The sequence below is a fragment of the Octopus bimaculoides genome, chromosome 3 (assembly GCF_046866305.1).
Source record: "Octopus bimaculoides isolate indiv1 chromosome 3, ASM4686630v1, whole genome shotgun sequence".
Taxonomy (NCBI): domain Eukaryota; kingdom Metazoa; phylum Mollusca; class Cephalopoda; order Octopoda; family Octopodidae; genus Octopus; species Octopus bimaculoides.
The window spans coordinates 152,275,867-152,302,168 of NC_142930.1; the positions used below are offsets into that span (position 1 = coordinate 152,275,867).

A 26,302-nucleotide genomic window follows, 5' to 3' on the forward strand; every position below is an offset into this window, starting at 1 on the left:
AGTAGTGGTGGTGGTGGTGGTGGTGGTGGTGGTCCTGGCGTCGGTGGCGGTAGTAGTAGTAGTAGTAGTAGTAGTGGTGGTGGTGTGGTGGTGGTGTGGTGGTGGTGGTGGTGGTCTTGGCGTCGGTGGTAGTAGTAGTAGTAGTAGTGGTGGTGGTGGTGGTGGTGGTCCTGGCGTCGGTGGTAGTAGTAGTAGTTGTTGTTGTAGTAACCACTATAATTTTTGTCCTTAAATTGATAATAGATCCTGAAACTATTTAATCTATTCGCTGTCAAATGGCATAAATTCGCGTAGTCTTCGGATGATTTTCTTGGTTTTATTAATCTTATAAAAATCAAGATATTTCAGCCGAAATTAATACAATTTTAAACTGCATAGTCTTGATTAAAAACGTTACCCGTAATCCACCTTAACTTCAAGGTGATATGAAGCCCTACTCAGTTACGGGAGCTAAGATGAAATCCTATCTTCCGGTAAAATAAATATCCTGATGTCACGCGAACCAGTCAGTCTCGCTTACCTAAGGGTTGAATAGGCACTGTACCTCGAGGGTAAGCTCGGGAGAGCAAGAGACTAGAAGTGAAAACTAAATGAACCGGGAGAAGACAAGCTACTGCAAATTTCCCAACAAACATTAGTGAATCTTCAGAATTGTCTATTCTTTAAATGCCTTATTTATAAACTAGTGGCATCATACCAGTTCAGTATCAACTGTGAATTCGGCAGTTGTTTAAAATTAAGATACACTTGTCAAGACAATTGTCTGACGAGAAATTTGAGATTGCCTTGATGAATCCTACTTTATATTTTATAATTAATTTTAGTGAGCTAGCAGAATCATTACCGCGCCAAAATGCTTAGCGGAATATTTTCCGACTCTTTATGTTCTGAGCTCAGATACCACCGAGTAAACTTTGCCTTCACTCCCGCCTCCCTGGGGTCGATAAAATAAAGTACCCCCATCTATTCAAAATTAATGGCCTTGTGCCAAAATTGTTGGCACTCCGTCGCTTACAACGTCGAGGGTTCCAGTTGATCCGATCAACGGAACAGCCTGCTCGTGAAATTAACGTGCAAGTGGCTGAGCACTCCACAGACACGTGTACCCTTAACGCAGTTCTCGGGGATAATCAGCGTGACACAGTGTGACAAGGCTGACCCTTTGAATTACAGGCACAACAGAAACAGGAAGTAAGAGTGAGAGAAAGTTGTGGTGGAAGAGTACAGCAGGGTTCGCCACCATCCCCTGCCGGAACCTCGTGGTGCTTTAGGTGTTTTCGCTCAATAAACACTCACAACGTCTGAGAATCGAAACCGCAATCCTATGACCGCGAGTCCGCTGCCCTAACTACTGGGCCATTGCGCTTCCACTGTGCCAAAATTAGAAAGAAAATATCTGAGTAGTCTAATATCAAAACTTTCCTATTTATCATATTTTTCTATATAATTTAGTATCAAGCATTATGATTATAACTAATTTCAGGATTAAAAAAAATACCTTATTTTTCAATGCAATTTATATCAAAGCTTAATAAACCTGTTGCCATTAACCGTAAGTAATTTTTGCAACCCCGCTGCCAATATCGAACCATACATCATCTAGTAGCGATACTTTTTAGTATTGTTGGCACTCCGTCGCTTACGACGTCGAGTGTTCCAGTTGATCCGATCAACGGAACAGCCTGCTCGTGAAATTAACGTGCAAGTGGCTGAGCACTCCATAGACACGTGTACCCTTAACGTAGTTCTCGGGGATATTCAGCGTGACACAGTGTGACACAGTGTGACAAGGCTGACCCTTTGAATTACAAGCACAACAGAAACAGGAAGTAAGAGTGAGAGAAGGTTGTGGTGGAAGAGTACAGCAGGATTCGCCACCATCCCCTGTCGGAGCCTTGTGGAGCTTTTAGGTGATTTCGCTCAATAAACACTCACAATGCCCGGTCTGGGAATCGAAACCGCGAGTCCGCTGCCCTAACCACTGGGCCTCCACACTTGCCCCTCCACACTTTTTGGTATAAATATTTCTTAATGTAAGTTACATTGAGATTTGATGATAATTTCTTACCGTCGCAATTTTCGTGACAGCATACGCATGGCTTGTAACGAGACCTTCTTCGGTCTCTTTTTCTAGTGGCTGGCCATCTTCTCCCTAAAAAGAAAGCAAAATTAAAATAGAATAAACAAAATGGGCAAACCATAAACAATATGGAAAAGGTCCACAGAAATGGAAGCACTGAGAGGCCGCTACATCGAGGGGCAACTGCAATCTATTATCAAAGATCGAGGCAGATGTTGACGACCTATGTTCCGCACGGAGTTAAAAGATTAAGATGTGATTATGGTGTGAAATTTTTTAACGATTTCTTCTTTATTTTTATATTTCTGAACGGTCATTTTTTGTTTTCTTTTGCCAAATAAATACACGCACTATATATTCTTTCTTCACTTCAGATTTATTATTGTTATTATTTTAGTGTCCTTTGTCTAAAACCTTTCGACACACGTCCTGTGACCTCTTCAGCGAATCTCCCTCCCATGTGTCTCCTCCTGTTCTGTTTAGTCCATTCTGTCTTTCTACGGTGTGTATGCTTATCTGTGCATGCGATTGCGTCTGTGTCTGTGTGAGTGTGTGCGCGTGTCAATATGTTTTGTATGTGTTTTGTGTGTGTGTGTGTGTGTGTGTGTGTGTGTGTGTGTGTGTTTGTGTGTGTGTACGAGTTTGCTTATTGTGCTGTTTGTACCCGTGTCTTCTATTTAATTTTTCTTTCATTTTTTTACTTATTTATTTCTTTGTTGTTTTTTCTCATTCCGTTCTAGGTATGTGTGTGTGCGTCTTTTGTGTGCATGAGTTTATGCATAATACTGTTTGTAACTTTTTTTTTCCTCATGGGTCATCATGTTGTGTAGTAGAAGCGCAATGGCCTAGTGGTTAAGGCAGCGGACTCGCGGTCAAAGGATCGCGGTTTCGATTCCCAGACCGGGCATTGTGAGTATTTATTGAGTGAAAACACCTAAAGCTCCACGAGGCTCTGACAGGGGATGGTGGCGAACCCTGCTGTACTCTTTCACCACATCTTTCTCTCACTCTTACTTCCTGTCTCTGTTGTGCCTGTAATTCAAAGGGCCAACCTTGTCACACTCTGTGTCACGCTGAATATCCTCGAGAACTACATTAAGGGTACACGTGTCTGTGGAGTGCTCAGCCACTTGCACGTTAATTTCACGAGCAGGCTGTTCTGTTGATCGGATCAACTGGAACCCTCGACGTCGTAAGCGACGGAGTGCCAACAACATCATATTGTGTAGTGCGATGGAGGTGTTATTGTTCCAGTCGTGCTGCTGCTGCTGCTACTGGTCTCGGCGTCGGCGGGATATTGAACACGGTGTTGTCCGCAATCGCTGCGCTCATGTGGACCGGATATTTAGGGACCATGAATTTGACATAGTGAGAACGAAGGATCTGGACCTTATTATTCTTAGTTTCCTGCCAGAGTTCTGTCTAAAACCGTTAGCCTATGGTTAGGGTGCTTGTTAGGATAATCTACTGTTACTTTAATACTCTGGTGGATGGAGTTGGCTATTTGCTGGATGCTCTGGTACTCGCACCTACCATTTTTCTAACCCAGTCGTAGTTTTGGGCGGTCTGTATGGCTCTGGTCCACCCGTCCCATCTCTCTATCTCTCTCTCTCTCTCTCTCTCTCTCTCTCTCTCTAGGGCCATTAAAGTTACAGTGAGGGATGTCTCCCTCTTACTGATCTAGTGGAGCAGAAACTACTTGTGGGATACAAACTCCTTTGTTGAAAGGTAGGGTTTCCGGATAAATGCGGCTCGTATCCTATGACTCATCACACGGATTGAAAAATAGAGTGTGAGGGAGTTTAATGTCATTTATGCTAGTATTATTTTCTTCTATCCTATCATTTCTCTGGTTACAATCTTTGATTGTCTTTTTAGTTGTTGTGGGTGGTGGTGGTGGTGGTGGTGGTGGTGGTGGTACAGCTGCTACTGCTGCTGTGTCTGTGCTATTGCTGTTGCCAGTATTGCATGTGTTTGTTTGCATGTTTTCGTTGTTGTTTTTGTTGTTGTTGTTACTATCCCTATTATTATTATTGTTATTCTTACAACTACGGTTATTGCTGTTGTTGTTGTTGTTTGTTTATTTGTTATTTAAGGCGGAGAGCTGGCAGACCCGTTAGCACGCCGGGCTAAATGCCTAGCGGTATTTCGTCCGTATTTACGTTCTGAGTTCAAATACCGCCAAAGTCGACTTTGCCTTTCATCCTTTCGGAGTCAATGAAAAGAGTACCAGTCAAGCACTGGGACGATATAATCGACTCTCCCTCTCCATCTGTAAAAAACGCAATGCGAACATTCACTCATAAGTTGGCAATTGATACAAATTTTCAACAGTTTAAAGTGGTCTAAGACTTTTGCACGGTAGTGTAATATAGATTTTACTTACGAAGATCAGCACTCCAATCATCGTGTCCATTTTCCACATTTTATTAATTATTTCAAAAAACTCTTTTGGAGTTCTTTTTTCGTTCTTCAAAATTATTTTCTCAGACAAACCTCCTGTCATATCTGCTAAAGCGTTGTGCACTAAACCGCCAGTAAGGTTCAGGTAGCATCCATTCAATCTAGAGTAATTTGATGCAATCAAATATGAAAGAAAAAAGGTTTACAGTTTCTGACTGGAGATTTTGGCTATAATTGTTATGATTAAATTCTGTGGAAAAGCCATAGAAAATAAAGAATACGTTACTATTTGTGTACGAGATGTATTTTTAATTACCTCTGCATAGTTTGGAAGGTTATATATAAATATGTATAAATATGTATATCTGCATATATATATATATATACACACATATATACATGTACAGCATTTATCTTCCAGAACCTTTGGTTCTAAGTTCATTCTAGATAGCTGACTTTTTTTTTACCGAACCGGGGTGGGGGTCACATACTCAATAATACAATTACTAAATTTACTTAAATAATAAAATAAAATAAAATTACCTGTAATTAAGTTTATTAACACTATAGTGTACGAGGTACAAAAGCATACTCAATATAGGTAAATTGAGTGGGTCTGTTCTTGATATCATCTCAAACAATGTATTACTGTACATGGCATATAACTGACCAGAATGTAACACACGCACACACACACACACACACACACACTCTCTCTCTCTCTCTCTCTCTCTCTCTTTGTATCTTTGTGTGTGGGTGGTGTGTAGCGGCTATCGTGTAGTGACCTCAATCACTAATTCAATATACGATGATCCTCCGTAACATGGGTCCCGGACTCAGTAGGGGCTCCGGTTGACAGTGCTTGCTGTGGGCGCCTATCCAAAATTACAGAACCGCAGCTATGGATATATAGACTCACTGCCTTGTAAGACAAACTTTATCAGAAATTAGATTGAAGCCCCCACCTAGGTTGTCCGATGTTCGACACGATGCTCTTCCTGGTGCTAAAAATAGTTTTCAGCTCTCATTTAGACCACACTAGCAATGTCGAGAAAGGTGTCCCGACGTCTAGGCAGCCCAGAATCTCCAGAAATGAGCCTAGACTTGTATCAGTTCTAATGTGGAAAGCGCAGCTACAGCACAGGATGTGATTTCATCTATTGTATTTGGCTGCAACAATTCAAATCCTGAATGTCAAACCAAGAGAAATAATCTAAAATTTTGGTTTAAAACTGTTTTATTAAACATAACAGTATTGTTCTCTGTCAAATATACAGCACAATATAAAGCGCAATTTTAAAGAAAGATTTGAAGATTTCAAATTTGGCATAAAACCAGCAATTTCGGGAGAGGGGCTAAGTCGATTACATTGACCTCAGAGTTCAGCTGGTACTTATTTTATCGACCCTGAAAGGATCAAAGGCAAACTCGACTCCTGTGGAATTTGAACTCAGAACGTTAAGACAGACAAAATGCCGCTAAGCATTTTGCCCGGCACGGTAACGATTCAGCCAGCTCGCTGCCTTAAAGAGATTTAAAGATTGAGAGACTAGATTAGTCAGTCATCAGAAGAAAGTATCTGGAGATAAAAACATCTTCCTTTCTTGATTTCTCAACTACTGATGAAGTTGTAGAGATACCGTCGTGTATATGACGTGTCTTGGGAGAATTTTAAACGTGATGAAATCCATTTCCTTTCGGGAATACCAAAAATATCCATGTCATATAAAAGTCGAAATATTATAAAGATGTTTCAGAAAAACGTAACATTCTATGACTCATATATAATTATTTCTTAGTTTGCAGTATTCTTCTTTCTTAATACTGATCTTTGGCATAAGGCTAGCAGTTTCGTGAAAGGCGTTATGTCTACCACATCGTGAAAGACGTTATGTCTACGACATCGACCCCGTGTTCAACTGGTACTCATTTTATCAACACCCGAAAGGATGAAAGACAAAGTCGACCACAGCGGAATTTGAACTCAGAACGCAAAGGTAGACGAAATCTTCTAAGCATTCTGCCCGACGTGCTCACTATTCTGAGAGCTCATCGCCTTCTTCTTTTTTTTTTTAATATTGCCTTAAATTAAGGCAGCGAGCTGGCAAATATGTTACCGCACCAGGCACAATGCTTAGCAGCATTTCATCCGTTGTTACGTTCTGAGTTCAAATTCCACCGAGACCGGCTTAGCCTTTCATCCTTTTGGAGTCAATAAAATAAGCGCCAGTTGAACACTGGGGTCGACGTAACCCCTTACCCGAAACTGCTGGCCTTATACCAAAATTTGAAACTAATATTGCCTTAAATTTGATTAGCAGGCGTGGTTTTACTTCGTAACAATAAGGTTTCATGTTCAATCTCACTAAATGACACCTTGGGTAAGTGTCTCTTCCACCACAACCTAGTGTCCACCGAAGGCTTGTAAGAGAAATTTGATCGATGGAAACTGTAAGTCTATCAGAGAGATCGCTTCTGTTCTTGGATGGTAGACTAAACTATAACCAAATACAACACCACCTTCACCTCGTCCTTTAATAACTTTAACAGAGTCCACTATGTTGCAAGCATTTCGTTAAAATCTTTGATCTGAGGATAACTAACCCCATTCATTATCGCCACCACCATCCCTATCTGAGAGAACTTGAAAAGGATCATGAGCGGCGCTATCCTTCCAAAAAGAAAGTCTCATAATTTCTTTAAGCCTAAAAATCGCATCATGTATAATAAAAAGTATGTTTCTTACTTTGCATATGCCTTCTCTACTAAAGGACTCCAAAATTCATCTGGTTCTTCTATGTTGCGGCAATAGACAAGTTTTCCTGTCCCTCGGTTTACAGGAAGTCGATCATCCACAAGAACTTCGATCCATTTTCCGAATCGCCAAAACCGGAAATGGAATATACCTTAATAAACGACAAACGTGTTTTTATTTTATTAACAAAGCATAATAATAACCTGCATTTAAAACAGCATTTAGTAACACAACCCTCTAACTCCGTGGTTCTCAGCTGGGATCCGTATTGCCCTTGGGGTCCATATAAGATTTTGCTGTTAAAATTTATGAGCCATACTTCTACAATGCACAAAATATTTTAACAATTTATTTTGTACAATTCTTTATAATATTTAATAATAAAATATTGGGTTGTCCGGAAAGTTCGTGCCGATTTTTAGTTGCTTACCTTTCGACTTATTTGCCATGCAACCACCTTAATTCTAGGAAGAGGGTATTTTCAAGTTAAAGAAAAGATGGAGACGCATTGTGCAACAAAATGCTTCATATTTGGTTGATTAAAAATGTAATGACAAATATTTATTGACATTTTTATTTCCTTTAAAAATCGACACGAACTTTCCGGACAACCCAATATAATAGGATTTTTTAAAGCATTGAATGGCTATGAGGGTACACCCGAGTAAAATACGAACTAAAGGGATTCATAGATTAAAAAAATGGTTGAGTACCACTGCCCTAGCTTATTGCATTCATAAGGAACATATTCCAAACAATATGAAACGTGAAAGAATTATAATTGTCTAGTTAAGAACTCGCTTTGCTGCCACGCGCTTTCAGGGTCAGTTCCACTGCGCGGTACCCTGGGCAAGTGTCTCCTACAATAAATCCGGCGAGACCAGTGCCTTGTGAGAATGAATTTGGTTGACGGAAAACTGTGTGGGGGCCCGTCGTATGTGTGTGTGTGTGTGTGTGTGTGTGTGTGTGTGGTAGAGGTACTGAATGTGAGAGTGTGCGTGTGCATGCGTTTGTATTTTTCCCCATGACCATCGCTTGACAAACGGTGCTGGTTTGTTTGCGTCCCCGTAACCAAAAGACCAACTTCTGCTGGTCTTTTGGTTCGGCCAAAAAGACCAATAAAATAAATACCAGACTTCCTTTTAAAAAATTAAGTACTGGAGTCGATTCGGTCGACTAAACACTTCAAAGTCGTACCACAGCATGGCCATAGTCAAGTGACTGAAACAAGCACAAAAAAAAAGAAGAAAGGAAGTTATGAAATCGTTAAATTTTTATTTTCCTTATGTAATTGGAAACATTTATTTTGGGGTTTTTTTGTTTTTTTTTCACTGAATTCTCCATTGATTCTTACTCTTTGACTTACTTCAGTCATTGAACTCGGCCATGCTGGGGCATCATCTTGAAGGGTTTAGTTGAACACATTGACCGGGCGATTTTTTTTTTTTTTAATGTAGCACATATTCTATCGATCTCATTTACCTAACCGCTAGAATATATGGTGCCATAAACAAACAAACACCGTTTCTCAAGCTGTGAAGGGACAAACGCAAAAAACATCGATCGACCCGGTGCTATAGTAGAAAACATTTGCCCAAGATTCCACGCAGTGGGACTGAACCCGAGACTGCATGGTTGGGAAGCAAACTTCTTAACCACGCAAGCCTGCCCCAACCATATATATATATATATATATATATATATATATATATATATATATATGCCCCAACCATATATATATATATATATATATATATATATATATATGCCCCAACCATATATATATATATATATATATATATATATATATATATATATATATATATATATATATATAAAGTGAAGTATATTTGCCACTTAAATGTGGCTGACCCCGAGGGGTGGATGTTACTGTTGCCAAGGGATGTCTTTTGCATCGAAGGTCGGCGATTGTCGTACGCTGAAGAAGGGAAATAACCCTGAAACTCGAGAACGTACGTATCGTAGATCAAGGTGGGAAAGATAACTTCCCTTGGCAAATACAGACAGGACACAGATGTGTGTCGATAGCCAGCTGGAGGAGATGTCCTCCTGGGGCTAAAAGCAACAGTAACATCCACCCCTCGGGGTCAGCCACATTTAAGTGGCAAATATACTTCACTTTATCGTGCAGTTACTGTTAATACCTCGTTCAGAGATTTAACATTGCTTATATATATATATATATATATATATATATATATATATATATATATATGTATGTATATATATGTATTATGTCTTGTGTGTACAAATACACGTACGACTGCTACTGTTGAGTTCAGGTTATCGTCATCCAGTCTGCTTCCAGTATTGTGATATTGTTCTTTTCAGATTTTATTTCTTTGTAACAATGCAATAAGCGCTCCCTGATGATCTGTTACGGTTAAGCATCCAGTTGCACTAGGAGCATCCCGTGCAGAAGTTCAAGCAACCTCAATACTGAATAAGTAGGAACAAATAATATAAACTTGTGCATGTATGTACATTTCGACACTTGATATTTCTCAACTGCAGTACGTTTAGTTGTATATTGTTTGACTATATGTCTACATGCTTAGAATGTTTTTCTATAATACTAATATGCTTCTACCCACGTACGTTTGTGATACTCTTAAAAAAAAGCTTTCAGTTGAAAGAAGAGGAGATATAGACTGAACGAAGTGGCAGGAATAAAAGAAAGAGGGGAGTTTAACAGAGAGAAGTGCTAATGGCCAAAAGACGCTATATAAATAAAGAATACTATACAGATAAATAATCATACATTCACACTCACAAATACATTCACACAACTCACACACACACACACACACACACACGTATGTGTGATAGATTAGACAAGCGCGCTGACATCAGCTAATTCCTCGATGTGGTGGGTCGCTACGAGCAAGCTCGGATCTTCGGCATGAAAGCTGTTTTATTCTGCTTTGCAGCTTCAGTGAGGAGATAATTGTTAGCAGAATTCCTTGTCGCCACGTTTTGTGTTTTTCCCGCGTACATCTTTATCTTTAAGAAGCACGAGGAACCTATGTATTTCATTTGACAGAATTATTCATGTATACTAGTTGCTGTATTTTCTTTTAGCGGCGAAATAAATGTAGCAGTCAACTTTAACTTGTCTTCGGATCTCTTGATGTTCCTTATCCTGACTCTTATTAAACCCGGAGATATAACATTACCGGGCTTTAGTCACATGCAGCCTTGTCACCACGCTAAACACACACACACATAAATAGACATAAATACATACATACAAACATAAATACATACATACTTACAAACATACCAACTCAAGGAATATTGGTGGAATATTCCCATCAAAGCTTCTGTCAAATGTAAACATAACATGCCGGATATTGTTGTTTGGGACAGAGGGGCAAAGGTATGGTGCCATCATAGAGGCCCTGCAGATATAAATATCTCTTTGAAAATCGAAGAAAAAGAGGATATCTAGGGACAACTTCTTCGAAACCTCCAGCTTCTATATCCCGACTATGAATTCATATTCATACAAATAATAATTGGAGCACTAGGTTTTGTTAGTAAATGCTTAAAGGAGAATCTGGATAAACTGGGATTTTCAGATAGAGAAATCGACCGGCTGATTCGTACATTACAAGACCAATCTGTGAGTGGAACAGTAAAAATATGAAAGACTTTTCTCAAGTTCCAAATGTGAATTTATCTGTTAACTACATCCCAAAGATGGAGCCTTGTATCTTTGTCGGAAACCGGCTCTCTCCTCGGCGGAAGAATTATAATAATTAGAAAAATAGAAGAGACATACATACATACATACATGCATTGATAAGTGTAACAGTTTGTTGTTGATTACGATGTTGAAAGAGCATTAGTTAATGAAGGCGATGGTGGTGGTTTTTGTAAGTAGTGAGTTGCTGGTGGCGAACTGCATATTTTCGTGAAATGATTTATGATTTAACGCATGCGCTATAGTGCAAGTAATTGTCATCGCTGCCACCAACACTACAATGATTACCAACGTCAAACAACCGTCACATACAACAAATGAACGCCTTCACCACTGCTGCCACCGCCTTTCTATTTTCCCTTATTTTCTGATTACTTCTCCTTCCTTTTTAATTGTCCTTTAGTTTTCTCTACTTTCTTCCTTGAGTTACTGCCCTTAGCGTGACGCAAAAGGTAGGTAAGAATGTACTAACAGTGGTTTCAAATTTTGGCACAAGGCCAGCAATTTCGGGGCATGGGGTGGTATGTCAATTAGATTGACCCCAGTACTCAACTTAGTCCCTCGCCCCAAAATTTTTGTCCATGAGCCTATATTAGAAGAGATTATTATGAGTGTTGTTGTTAGTAACATCTTCTTTCTTTTTAGGAATACAAATACCGAAATAGTCTCGTACGAGTTTCTAACTCAGCTCTTTTATCAAAAATGGTAAAAATGTCACTCTTCTTTTATTCTTCACTTTTTTTCTTTGGATATTTGTAAATAATTGGTCTGCAACAATAGCGACGACGACAAAAACAAACGTCCCAATACACGAAAACACAAAAAATACTGAAGAAAAACAGTTATTTGCAAAGAAATAATTGAAAAAAAAAAGGTTGTTTCTTTCTCTCAAAAAGGCAAATATTCACAAAAGAAATTAAAAAGTAGTGTCTTTATTAGCATATGCCCACGAATTTCGACGTCTGAAGGTGTTATCAAGTCAAGAATTTTTTGAGGGTCTTTATTTGTAAGCGTCACCGGCAACACTCAGACATTCATCATGGATGTTTCTGTACAATATTGGTCAGTGTGGTAAACTTGCGTAGCCAAGCAACATGCAATTCATTCTGATCCCGATTTTAAGAAGCAAGAAAGGAAACAAATGACTACAAATTACTAATATCTATTTGCTAGAGCAACATGTGCAAGGGGTGCAGTGAATCGAGGCAAACTGTATAGGCCTCTATTTCAGAAACGGAGACACAGCAAGTAAGCAAGCAGAGCAGGTGTGATATACAATAGGCTATACGAGGTCTGATCAATAAGTATCTAGATTGTTGTCATAGTAACGAAACAAAAGCACGCAGAGTGAATCCGCTTGGCATAGATTGACTTTCAACTCTATTTCAGAAATGAAGACACAGCAAGTAAGCAGTCAGAGCAGGTGCGATATACAACAGGCTGTACGAGGTCTGATCAATAAGTATTCAGACTGTTGCCATAGTAACGAAACTAGAGCACGCAGAATGAATCCGCTTGGCACAGATTGACCTTCAACTCTGCTGTGCATGCGCACTAAGTTTCGACGTTCTAACTTACTTCCGCTGTTTACAGCAGTGCTTCGAAGGAAGGTGAGTAGCGAATGATTGTTGCAGTGACCATGACAGAGAAAGTTGGCATGACGATGCCTGCGCAAAATTGTAGAAAGTGTATGGAGAGGAGTGTATGAGCTGCAGACAAGTGTGCGAGTGATTCAGACGTTTCCAAGATGGCCGAAAAAATGTCGATATTGACAAACGCCCTGGGAGACGCTCAACCAGCAGAACTGAGAAAAACATCGCAGATGTGCTTGCAGCTGTGACGGGAAATCGTCGAATCACCATCTGTGAGTTATCAGAAAATGTGCAGATTAGTTACTTTCAGTTCAGCCCATTATCACTGAAGATTTGAGTATAAGACGCGTGTCTGCCAACTTTGTTGCAAAACTGCTTTCAGCTGATCAAAAGGACACTCGGATTTCAGTTGCACAAGATCTCCTTGATTGTATCGAGGACGATGAAAACATTTTGAAAACTTTGCGTAGGCCTCTGGTCAGGTATCGCCAAGCTTTTGACAAAATTTAATGCAGATTCTCTGTTCAACCCACTCTGTTATGGTAAACAGCGGAAGTAAGCTAGAGCGTTAAAACTTAGTGCGCATGCACAGCAGAATTGGAGGTCAATCTGTGTCAAGCGGCTTCACTCTCCATGCTTTAGTTTCGTTACTATAGCAACAGTCCGAATACTTATTGATCAGACCACGTACACTTGTTCCAGTACCTGGGGCGACGAAACATGAGGTGCATGGCCAAGGACGTTGAGAACGGCCTTATTTCTGTGTTCGTCGTCACCTTCGTAACTTATCATGAGTAAGTAGATCAGTGGTATGGTAGGGTGTGACCTCAATGGGCATTCATGTCCTCATGAACTCCGAATACGACAAGACCTCCACAGGACTTTTTTCGATGGCGGATGCGGGTACGAAAGTGATAGTGCACAGACTGATAGAAGAAGTCTAGTTGCTACAAGTGTGGTCATAAAACACACTTGATGGGTACCTGTTCAAAGGAATGGCGAAACTAAAAGATAGAGAACAGCAACGAAATATCTACAAGGTCCAGAATAATCTATTGCACCCAAAATACTAGCAATGGAGGTGAACACTCTGCTCTCAAAATCTGAAGCCATCTAGGAGACCGTGGGAGAAGGGAGGGAGGACATACATCTAAAGCAATAGCAACAACAACAAATTCCAAACTTCGTAACGCTAACCAGAAACAATTAATACTCCATAGCTTTATGACAAGAGGAAGGTGATGGTAACAGGGAAGAATGTCTAGACTATCGGTGAAGAGAGTACAAAGAAAAAAAGTGACCCAAAACGAAAGTGAACCACAATATTAAAAAAATCGATTTCCCTTTCCCACCAGATTTTCGTCCTTATACCAAAATTTGAAATTATCATCATCATCATCATCATCATCATCATCATCATTATTATTATTATTATTATTATTATTATCATTAAGGCGGTGAGCTGGCAGAATCGTCAGCACGCCGGGCGAAATGCTTAGCGGCATTTCGTCCGTCTTCACGTTCTGAGTTCAAATTCCGCCGAGGTCGACTTTGCTTTTCATCCTTTCAGGGTCGATGAAATAAATGCTACTTGAGCATTGGGGTTGATGTAATCGACTTAGTTCCTCCCCACAAATTTCAGGCCTTGTGCCTATAGCAGAAAGAATTATTATTATTATTATTGTTGTTGTCGCTGTTGTTGTTATTATTATCAAGGCGGTGAGCTGGCAGAATCGTAGGCCCCCCGGACAAAATGTTTAGCGACATTTCGTCCGTCCTTACGTTCTGAGTTCAAATTCCGCCAAGGTCGGCTTTGCTTTTCATCCTTTCGGGGTCGATTAAACAAGTACCAGTTGAGTACTGGAGTTGATGTAATTGACTAGTCCCCTCCCACCAAATTGCTGCCCTTGTGGCAAAATTTGAAACCATTACTATGATTATTATTATTATTATTAGTAGTAGTAGTAGTAGTAGTAGTAGTAGTAGTAGTAGTAGTAGTAGTATGGGATACTCACCAGCGTAATGGTCAGATTTTTCAAAGCCCTGGTTAGGAGGGACAACTTTTTGGAATTTCTTCTTGCTGTTGACAATAAGTGAATTCAGACCACAAATGAACCAGCAATTCCCTGTAAGGAAATAAATCATAGAATTAGTCGATGTCAAACTTATTACAAACATAGAGTAACAGATATCAAAGTATTCATATGGAATATATATATATATATGTTTCAGTTGAATTAGGTTCTTCAGTTGAGGCACCTCGTTAGGTTGGAATAATATACACACATATAGCTCTGTTAAGCTATACGCAAACAAACTAGTGGAGACGAGAATACATTTATCAAGGGTTTATTACTTTACGTACATCAGGGCTTAAGTCGCCAGTTATTTCTGCTTAATTCATTCAGATTCGTTTATCACTCATTGTTGACATTCTTTTGTTTTTCTTCTCCTACCGGAAGTCCCTTTTTTGTTGCTGACCAACTTCCTTGCTAGCCCGCAGCGAAGTTCCTGTCTATAGTTTGTCTGTCACGAATCCTGCCTTACATACCTCCCCGCCAGAACTGTTGACTGTCATTGGAAACGGGAAGGTGTTTTAATTGTCCTGCCCATGCATGTGGTTACTCGATTCTTTGGTGACTGTTCCTTGTCAAGGGTTGGTGTGATCTGTCTAGGACGACCCCTGTTTGGTGGCTAGGCTACATGAACGGGACTGTCAATATCGAGATGGGCTGGTTTCAATCTATCGATGGAGACTGTGTCTTGTCTCCGTCAATTAGGAGTTGGAATGTTTTATCTCCCGGGTGTATGACTTGATATGGACCATCGTAGGGTGACTGGAGGGGTTTTCGTCGTGTGTCACGTCGAATGAACACAAAGTCAGCCGTGCGGAGGTCGTTTGGTAATAATAATAATAATATGTTACACACACCCATTAACATCTGTTTATATGGATATGTATTTGGCAGGTAATATGTTCATGTAGCTGAAAAATGTAGCTGAAATAAATATGTTTGCTGAGATATTCATTAATGCGCCTAGTCGTGTGTGTCCGGTTGTAAAATACAGGGTGGTCGCTAGAAAAGAAAAAAATTCAGGAAATACTGGTTTATATTTTGACAAGATTTATTTGAGGTAATCAATATGCGTCAAATTTTCCGCTTTTCTAGCGACCACCCCGTATATAAAACACAACTGATCACAAAATTTGATTAATGTAATCGTTCACCAAAATACAGTAGAATTCCAAACTTGTCATCTCTTAGATTGATTTTTAGATTGTTGTAGATTCCTAGTTTGTGAGGAACTAACAACTCGTTCTATGGGTCTCGGCTGCTTATATAAAATATTTACATTCAAATACTTGTTTATGGGTTGTCCCATCATTTCCCTCAGTTGTGGATTCCTTGAGTAGCTTCTCTTTCAATCGCAACTTCTAACGCCTATGCTATACCCACAGTGTGCCTTCATAAGTGAAGAAAGTACGAAAGTGGTGGTGTTTCTTTGTCACAGATGTGTCTGACACCTCAACTGCTGCAGCGACAACGACCATCTCTATGATTCACATAACAATGAAGCTTTTTAGTTTTCAAATGTCCGCACGCGTGCAAGACCGTTAGTCTCTTCTTATATACCGTTTTACATATACAGAACGCACTTTGTCGTCTGATGTGCATTTGGTTTATGATAATATGGAAAGTGATGTAACGGAGATTTAATCCATAATGAAATATATCTTAGATCGTATATTCTTTGAGATTGGTCAAGTGATATAGACACTACTGATGAGACACCAATAAGGGTCGAAAATCGATTAAAGTTGTTTATCATTTTATTTTTTTAATCTACGTATAAGATATGAATTTGACATATCTCTATGTCTACTATGTAGACAGTGCTTCAGCCAATTAGTTGCTGTATAATGTATGGTAAGGTGAGTTGTCTTAAATTAAGCAATCAGCAGAGGACCTAATTGGAAGAAGATCCATTGATGACTGGGTAAATCTATATTTTAAGTAAAAGTAGTTCAAGGTAATTTGGAAAAGCAGAAAGAATACTAAATTTAGCAAACTGCTCAAGATGACAAACATCTCGGCCTCTATATTAGTGATGTTGTTGTAGGTGGAATGCGATAACTGGGAGAATTTACATAAATTAAAGTTACCAAAGAGGATGGTTTTCCACACAGGTGAGTTGGACTAAATGTCCCTACAGAAAATGTGGAATAGTTGAAAACTGCTGGAAGAATTTGAAAAGGGAAAACAGATGAGGAAGAATTGCTTTCAGCAACCGAGCATCTTTTGCTAATATCCAGATAAAAGGAGTGTGTGTGTGTGTGTGTGCGTGTGTGTAAATGTTACGTAAACGCTGACATCGCTTTCTGGAAAGATGGTGGGATAGGAAACGTATCTTAATGAGAAGAGATGGGTTAGAATTACAGAAGGAGAGACGTGTATTTGAGAAAGGAATAAGTGAATAAATGTTATTTTTAATATATTATTGTATATTTAGTTAGAAATACTTACCAAGTTCTCCTTGATTTAAATCATAATAGCTGGCTTCTCGAAGGAACACTGGTTTCTCGACAATTTCCTATTAATAAAAATAAATATAATTTTCCATCATCTCAAAAAATCATTATGAAAAGATTTATTGAATTTACATTTTGAGTAACTATCCCTATGGAATCTACTTTGCCTTGCCTCCTTTCAAGGTTAATAAATTAACTACTAGTTAAGTACTGAGATTGATTTAATCGACTGTAGTTTTTCCCATAGGTCACGGAACTCCGTCAAATATCAATATTTATGGATTATATAACAGTAAATGTACGAAACAAGGGGTTCTCACTAAGCACATCGGTGTATATTCGAAATTCTCCGAAATGTATTGGGTTATCCGGAAAGTTCGTGCCGATTTATAGTAGCTTACCTTTCGACTTATTTTAAAACATGGTTGAGTCCATAAAACAGAATTTGACTACACCTCCATTTAGAGTACAGTTTAAGCTATCTTTTCGGGGAAGAAGGTTTATGTTCCTATAACCTGTATTAATTCTGTAACCCTTTAAAATGGAAGATAAGAAAGTTCATTTTCGGCACTTGATGCTTTTCTTTTTCTGTAAAGGGAAAAATGCCTCATAAACAACCAAAGAAATATGCGCAGCTTACGGTGATGTTTCTTTATCCGAAAGAACTGTACGGAAGTGGTTCGCAAAGTTCCGAGCTGGAGATTGTAGCCTTATTGATAAAGAGCTATCAGGCAGACCATCCACTACAGATGATGACCAAATCAAGTCATTAATTGAGAATAACCCACATTGCACAACCCAAGAATTGGCAGAAAGCCTTAACCAATCAAAATCTGTCGTTCATGAGCACCTGGTAAAGCTTGGGTACACAAATCGCTACGATGTTTGGGTACCACATGAGTTGAGTGAGAAGAACCTCTTAGAAAATCGGCACGAACTTTCCGGACAACCTGATATTTTGTTGTAGTATCTTTATACGATTTTCAAAAACATCACAGAATCCATGCCTATATTTTACAGACTTGTTTGCCATAAATAAATATTGTTCTAAAACTAGGATTTATTTATATTTAAAAAGAAAATATAGAGTGTATATAGTCGTAGGAATGACTGTGAGCTTAAGAAGTTTGCTTTGCAACCCACGTGGTTTCGGGTTCGGTTCCATTGCGTAGAAACTTGGGCAACCAATAGCTTGTTGGTGAATTTGGTAGACGGAAACTCTGAGAAGTCCTGCGCGCGCGCATGTGTGTGTGTGTGCGGCCTCTCATCATTTCACAATTGACGAAATGAGTACCTTTTTTATTCGAATAACGCGACAAAGTGGTGCTCCAGCATGGCTGCACTCCAATGAATGAAGCAAACAAAAAAAGACCAGCTTAACTTATTAAAATATCGTGTAAACTACGACTCTTTTACTCTTTTACTTGTGTCAGTCATTTGACTGTAGCCATGCTGGAGCAGCGCCTTTTAGTCCCCTGGACTTATTCTTTGTAAGCTTGGTGCTTATTCTATCGGTCTCTTCTACCGAACCGATAGGTTACAGAGGTGTAAACACACCAACATCGGTAGTCAAGTGATGGCCGATGACACAAACACAGACACACACACACATAAATATATATATATATACGACGGGCTTCTTTCAGTTTCCGTCTACCAAATCCATTCACAAGGGTTTGGTCAGCTCCAGGCTATATCAAAACAACTCTCTCATTTTTTGATTTGGTTTGCAAGATTCTTTATGTGAGTTCGTGTGTTGAAACATATTCTGTAGCCTTTTCAATAGTTGTCAACAACTATTGAAAAGGCTGCAAGACGCAACGAAAATTTTAGAAAAATAAATAAATAAATGAGTGGAAATTTTACCGGTGTGTGTATTAAAAGGCACTAAAAGAGAATGTTCTCCCCAGATACAACAAAACAAATCTTTATTTCGTGGCACTCCAGGACTTTTTCACGGAAACCTGGAGTACTTCGAAACCTAGCTTGAGTACAGCCTGTGTCCTCAAATCTCTCATTTCAAATTGCATCAAGTTTCATTTGTCTTTTAAGCGTCCGTGATCAGTAAGTTAAATAGCAGATTGTACTGTGTTTTCTTCTTCTTTTTGTTTTGTTGTTGTGGGTTTTTTGTTTGTTTTGTTTTTTTTCTCATTGTGTTTTTATTTTTCAGTAGACTATATCAGTCTCAATTAAGTTGACTTGTGTTAATGAATGAAGTGACTATTTATAGGAACTGCAAGCGTTAGTATGGATATCTGTTGAATAAATTTATTTTGGGATTGGTTTGAATAGGAAAGAAAGTAACATGACGCCAGTCTTGGCTGGATCTGCGACATTGTTCTGCAACACATATAACGGTCGGTGACATGCCTAGATATAAATATAGAAATGACAGATATGGTTGGGGAGATTTTGCGTTATCGAATTGTCCGTCAGAGGCTCATTCATAGCAGAATATGATGTATGTATGTACATACACAAATATATATATGTATATATCCATACATACACACACGAGGAGTTGGGAGCTGAGAAGTTCCAGGATTTGGGTATAAGAAAATACAGGAGGATCAGTTAATTATGATTTTGTTCAACATATTCCCCTCTCAGATTCGCACATTTATTGCAGCAGTCCTTCAGTTTTTCTAAGCCTTTTAAAAAACATTCGGAAGGTTGAGCCTCCAACCAAGCCTTTCGCGACACCCTTAAGGCCAGGACATTTTCAGCACCCCCTTGTATATATTATATAAGGCGCATGTGTAGTTACGTGGTAAGAAGCTTTGTTTCCTAGCCACATGGTTCCGGGTTCAATCCCACTGCGTAGCACCTTGAGCAAATGTTTTCTACTATAGCCTCGGGCCGACCAAAACTTTGTGAATGAATTTGGTTGACGGAAACTGAAAGAAGCCCGTCGTGTGTGTGTGTGTGTGTGTGTGTGTGTGTGTGTGTGTGTGTGTGTGTGTGTGTGTGTGTGTGTGTATTTGACCTCTACCACAGCTTCACAACCGGTGTTAGTGTGTTTATATCCTCGTAACTTAGCGGTTCGGCAAAATTGAATGATTGAATAGGTACCAGGCTTAAAAGAAAATAAATACCTGGCCGATTCATTTGACTCAGCCTCCAACAGTAAAAGATATGTATACGAGGTTTGACCAACAAGTATCCGGACTGTTGCCATAGTAACGAAGCTAAAGGACGCAGAGTGAAGCCGCAGAGCGAAGCAGAGTCAACTCTGCCGTGCATGCGCACTAAGTTTTAACTTTCAAGATCACTTCTGCTGTTTACAGCAGTGCTTCGAAGGAAGGTGTGTAGCGTGTGATCGTCGCATTGACCATGACAGAGAAAGTTGTCAGTGCGACACCTGCTCGGAGGCCTGCGCGATGTTGCAGAAAGTGTATGGAGAGGAGTGTATGAGCCGTAGGCACGTGTACGAGTGGTTCAGACATTTTTAAAATGACCGTAAACATGTCGATATTAACAAACGTTCTGGGAGACCCGCAACCAGCAGAACTGAGAAAAACATCGCATATGTGGTACAGCTGTGAGAGAAAATCGTCGAATCACCATCCGTGAGTTATCTGATAACTCATGGATGGTGACTCCAATGCCTCAGATTAGTTACGGTTCAGTTCAGTCCATTATCACTGAAGATTTAGGTATACCAAGTTGTCTACCAAGTTTGTGCCAAAACTGCTTTCAGCTGACCAAAGAAACACTCGGGTTTTAGTTGCACAAGGTCTCCTTGATTATGTCGAGAAGGATGAAAACCTTTTGAAAACTTTGGGTAGGCCTCTGAGCAAGTATCGCTAAGCTTTTGACAAAATTTGACGCAGATTCTCTGCTCAACTCATTCTGTTATGGTCAATGCGACGATCACACGCTACACACCTTCCTTCCAAACACTGCTGTAAACAGAAAAGTGAGCTAGGACGTTAAAACTTAGTGCGCATGCAGAGCTGAGTTCAAGGTCAATATGTGCCAAGCGGCTTCATTCTGCGTGCTTTAACTTCGTTATTATGGCAACAGTCCGGATACTTATTGATCATACCACGGATAGATACATACATACATACATACATACATACATACATACATACATAAGAGGAGATTTTAGACTATTTACTGTTGTTGGTGTTGTTGTTTAACACTAGGTTAGCCTTGATCCAGCAAACCTAAGATCAAAGACGTCCCATCCGTGAACATCTCGACTTATTACTTTACCTTTTAGTCTGGCGTTTCGGACATACTTTTTATTCAGGAGTACATTATACAGTGTGCCTTCCATTTTTAAGATAGTAGGGTATGATCTGGAGTATATTCTGCAACTATTTCTAGCAGGTAGAGCAACCACAGTATAAGGCTAAATGAACGAGTTTTTTTTTTTTTACCAATACACTTCAGAAAGCTTATATGAATTAGCAAATATTGGTGGCGGTCTATTTTGTTGCACAACAGACGATAATGGTACACATAGAATTGAGAATATCTATTTGCTGTGTATTATTCGGAATATTATTTGCTTTACTTGTGTTTGATTTCAAACAAAGGATGGAAGCTTTTCTCTGTAACAATAACATTGTGTGTGTGTGCGTGTGTGTGTGTGTGTGTGTGCACCTTTCCCTTCATTTCTTTCATCTGGTGTATCCAGCCCACCCCAAGGTCCAGTCCTTGTTGCTGTACGGTGGCTCCTATGCCTCGATGAGAATTATGCCAGCGGAGCGGAAGCTCGGGTAGGGCCTCCCATAATAGACAGGTTAAAGGACAGAGGCCAAAAAAAATACGGACCAACCTTTTTGCAGAGATAAAAGCGAATTTTTGTAGGGCCAGCAGCCCTACCTATAATTCAAAAGGACAATTCAAAGTAACAAAACCTGGGTGAGAAAGGCTTTCCCTCAGGGAAACACACGAGGCAGTGCAGCAAAATCCGAAAGAAAACCAACATACTACATTATGCGTCAGCCCCTGACTTGCAGCTCGCCAGGGAGGCGGAAGAGAAGACGCCCTAAAATAGCTGGAGACGAGATACTGAAAAGGGGCTGAAAATGCAAGAAGCGAACTGGAAATAAATAGAAAAGACAGCCCTGAGTCGAAAATAGTGAAGAAAAGTCGTGCCACTGTTTTTCACGTTTGTTTGCTTGATAGATTGCTTGCTTTAGTTTCCACTTTGCTATGTCAGAAACTATTGAAGCTAGACAACAAAATGACATAAAGAGACGTAATCAAATATTTTAAATCATTTTCTTCGACGCCCAACTATTTCTGCCATCCGCCAATGCTGATTAACTGAGACATCGAAATATATTACTCAGGTACTCCAGACACATTCGTCTTCACTTCTTGTTCATGTTGCGTCCAAACTCACTGGTTCCACACGGATCGTTCCTTCTTAGAACATAATCCGTCTGGAACTAATCTGGTATTCATTTAAAACAGAGTAGACCAAAGCAACGTGAAACGAAGTGTCTTGCTCAAGAACTTAACGCATTGCCTAACCCAGGGACCGAACGCATGACCTTATGATCGTAAAACCCGTACCCCTAACCACTACGCGTCACATTTTCAGTAACTGTGTGTGTGTATACATGCATGCCTGTATGTATGTATGTCTGTATGTATGTGTGTATGTATGTATGTGTGTATGTATGTATGTGTGTATGTATGTATGTGTGTGTATGTATGTGTGTATGTCTGTATGTATGTGTATATGTATGTATGTGTGTATGTATGTATGTAAGCATGTATGTGTGTATGTATGTGTGTATGTGTGTATGTATGTGTATATGTATGTATGTGTGTATGTATGTATGTATGCATGTATGTGTGTATGTATGTATGTATGTGTGTGTATGTATGTGTGTGTGTATGTATGCGTTATTGCATGTATGTAACTTATTTTCCTTTTCTCGTTTTATATAATTCCTCTAGTCTTATTTATTATTTACCCTACTCACTTGCCTCTCTCTCTCTCTCTCTCTCTCTCTCTCTCTTTCTCTCTTTCTTTCTTTCTCTTTTTCTCTCTTTCTTTCTTTCTTTCTTTCACCATCTACCCTCTTTTCTCTCTCTCTTTCTCTCTCCAGTTACCTTCTTTCCTCTGTCTCTCTGTCTCTCTCTCTCTTCCTCTCTCCAGTTACCCTCTTTCCTCTCTCTCTTTTTCTCTTTTTCTCTCTCTCTTTCTCTCTTCATTTATCCTCTTTCCTCTCGTTTTCTCTCATCTATTCTCTATCTTTTCATTTGCTCTCTGTCACTTCATCTCTCTCTCCCCGTTTACCCTCTTTCCTCTCTCTCTCTCTCTCTCCCCGTTTACCCTCTTTCCTCTCTCTCTCTCTCTCTCTCTTTCTGTCATTTATATCTTTTCGTTTGCTCTCCATCACTTCGTCTCTCTCACTCTCTTTCTCTCTCACTCTCTTTCTCTCTCCATCTACCCTCTTTCCTCTCATTTTCTCATCTATTCTCTGTCTTTTCATTTATTCTCTCTCTCTCTCTATCTCTATCTCTCTCTCTCTCTCTCTCTCTCTCTTTCTCTCCCTCTCTCTCTCTCTCTCTCTTTTTCTCTCCCTCTCTCTCTCTCGATCTATCTATCTATCTACCAATCCATCTCGCAGTGTCAGCATTCGTTTGTTAACAGTTTCATGAAGACACTCTTAGATTGCCATATCATAGTCTTTATCAGATTCTACAAAACTCCCAACAAAATGATTGACAAAAATGTCTTTCTTTCGCATCAACCACTGAAAATTTTCACTAAATCTTCATTAATGTAGATGTTTAGTAATGCTGAATAACTAAATTACTTATGGCTTGACGATTTGTTACAACTTTCCATTACTTCAGACTTCGCCTTGGGGAATAGCAAAAAGGTTAAGTTAACAAAGAAACCTCTACATGCTATAAATAGTGGTTAAATTTACCTCAAATCACAACCGGCTGTGTCAAAAATGGTTCACGTCTTGTTTCTTTCTGTGACGAATGAAATCAGCACCAGTTATATACCGAGCTCGAGCTCAACTGTGTGGTGTAAGTTTAAGAAACTTTAGACATCCCTACTACAAAAGTCTGTGTAGTGGTTATATATTAAAAAAAAGTACAAGACCGGTGGAGAAACCTTACAGTAATTAATTCCGTCCCCTAATGTTACAGAATTCAATACTATTTTTTTTTACTTGTTTCAGTCTTTTGACTGTGGCCATGCTGGAGCACCACCTTTTAGTCGAGCAAATCGACCCCAGGACTTATTCTTTAGAAGCCTAGTACTTATTCTATCGGTCTCTTTTGCCGAACCGCTAAGTTACGGGGACATAAACACACCAGCATCGGTTGTCAAGCGATGTTGGGGGGACAAAGACAGACACACAAACACATACACACATACATACATATATACATACATACGACAGGCTTCTTTCAGTTTCCGTCTACCAAATCCACTCACAAGGCTTTGGTCGGCCCGAGGCTATAGTAGAAGACACTTGCCCAAGATGCCACGCAGTGGGATTGAACCCGGGACCATGTGGTTGGTAAGCAAGCTACTTACCACACAGCCACACCTACGCCTATATACGCCTAATGTTATAGAATTATTTTCAAGTTTGACGTAATAAGTAGTCTATTTACAGTCTATGATGTGATGCGTGGCCGACTGGTTAGCGTATTAGGCTCACGGTCAGGGTGTCGTAAATTCGATTCCGGCAACGGGTGGAGCAGAACGTTGTGTCTGTGAGCAAAACACTTCATTTCACGTTGCTCCTATCTACTCAGCTGTAATTGAACTCCTGAAATGAGTACCAACCGAGCACTTGTAGAGGTCCTTCTTTCTTCCTCCAGCTGTTGCACCCAGGAGAGCTGAGAGGGTATCTGTGTCTGCTTGCTTTTATATAGGCACCTAATATTATTTGTGCAAGCCTGGTGACGGCTAAAGTTTTAGTGTAATATTCTACAGGTGAGCGAAGGTTAGAGTAATATACTCGCGATCGTAAGATTCCTAGACCAAGGGAAGGTATGTCGGAAGAAAGTAATTCAACAACGCGGGTTGATGAACCGTAAGACGTGTGGCCAGAACCTCCTGGAAAATAACCATAGCGAGAGACATTCTACAGTTGAATTAGAACAGTCACAAACAGTGAAAGAAGACATGCTCCCAACACCAGAGCTGAAGACACCTCCGAAAGGGGGTGGCCCCGCCACGTCAAAACGGTAGAGAAGTAGGGGCCGAAACCGGACGTGGTTCCTCCTGATGATGTCTTGAGCTAACTGGATCCTATAAAGGAGCTGTTGTGGTAGCAAACCACGAAACATGGTTGAAATTCCATTCTTCCTGTTCTTGAGCAAAACACTTCGTTTCACATTATTCCAGTCCATTCAGCCGTTAATAAATTCCATCAATAGCTGGGAAGTTAACCCTACGACGGAATGGCATCCCGTTCAAGAGGTAATGTTGTAATTTCAGTAACTTATGAGCTATGGAGACCAGGTGAAGTTGGTGTTTTATGAATCCTAGGACTCGAGACAGACCTATTCTATGGGTGACCAACTTCTGAATGAAATATTTATAAAGCATTCATAATGCTTTAAGAAGCGCTTTAAAAACCTTCTAGAAACAATGATGAATCCATTTTGATAAAAAAAAAAAAATGGGGAACCAACATCTGTAAAGTTGCTAATGATACTCAGCTCCAAAGCAATAAATCGATAATCCACATCTTAATAATCTTTGGCATCCAATCTATCTGAGAGACTTCTTGTGAATATAAAATATGACAATAGTACCTTACTAGAGATGTAAAACGGATGACGGGAGAAAGACGTGGATCTTAAAATCAGCCAACAATCAATGAGGTGAATGTTAGTATATTTATTGTGGGTAGCAACAAAAAAAATTCGATAATAAATTATTACGCAGGCGTAGCTGTGTGGTGTAAAAAGTTTGCTTCCCAACCAAATGGTTCCGGGTTCAGTTTCACTGCTTGGCACGCTGGGCAAGCGTCTTCTACTATAGCTTCCGGTCGACCAAAGCTTTGTCAGTTGCTTTGGCAGACGGAAACTGAAAACGGCCTGTCGAATATATATTTGTGTGTGTGTGTGTGTGATCACCGCTTGACAACCGGTGTTGGTGTGTTTACGTGTCCGTAACTTAGCAGTTCGGTAAAAGTATCGATATATTAAGTACAAGGCTTAAGAGAAATTAAGAACAGGGTCGATTCATTTGACTAAAAATTCT

The 26,302-nt window shown here is 39.7% G+C and overlaps 1 protein-coding gene across 5 annotated transcripts in view; it reads right to left on the reverse strand.

The window, feature by feature from the left end:
- Window positions 1-26,302, reverse strand: part of LOC106873505 (calpain-11) — a 108,532-nt gene that overhangs the window by 60,200 nt on the left and 22,030 nt on the right. For all 5 annotated transcript variants that reach the window (XM_089349798.1, XM_089349797.1, XM_089349796.1 and 2 more), the window contains 5 exons: window positions 17,084-17,150; window positions 14,573-14,683; window positions 7,230-7,389; window positions 4,467-4,644; window positions 2,069-2,152 (listed from right to left, as the gene is read on the reverse strand). In XM_089349798.1, coding sequence (XP_089205924.1) covers window positions 2,069-2,152; window positions 4,467-4,644; window positions 7,230-7,389; window positions 14,573-14,683; window positions 17,084-17,150 — 600 coding nt within the window. The remainder of the gene's footprint in view (window positions 1-2,068; window positions 2,153-4,466; window positions 4,645-7,229; window positions 7,390-14,572; window positions 14,684-17,083; window positions 17,151-26,302) is intronic.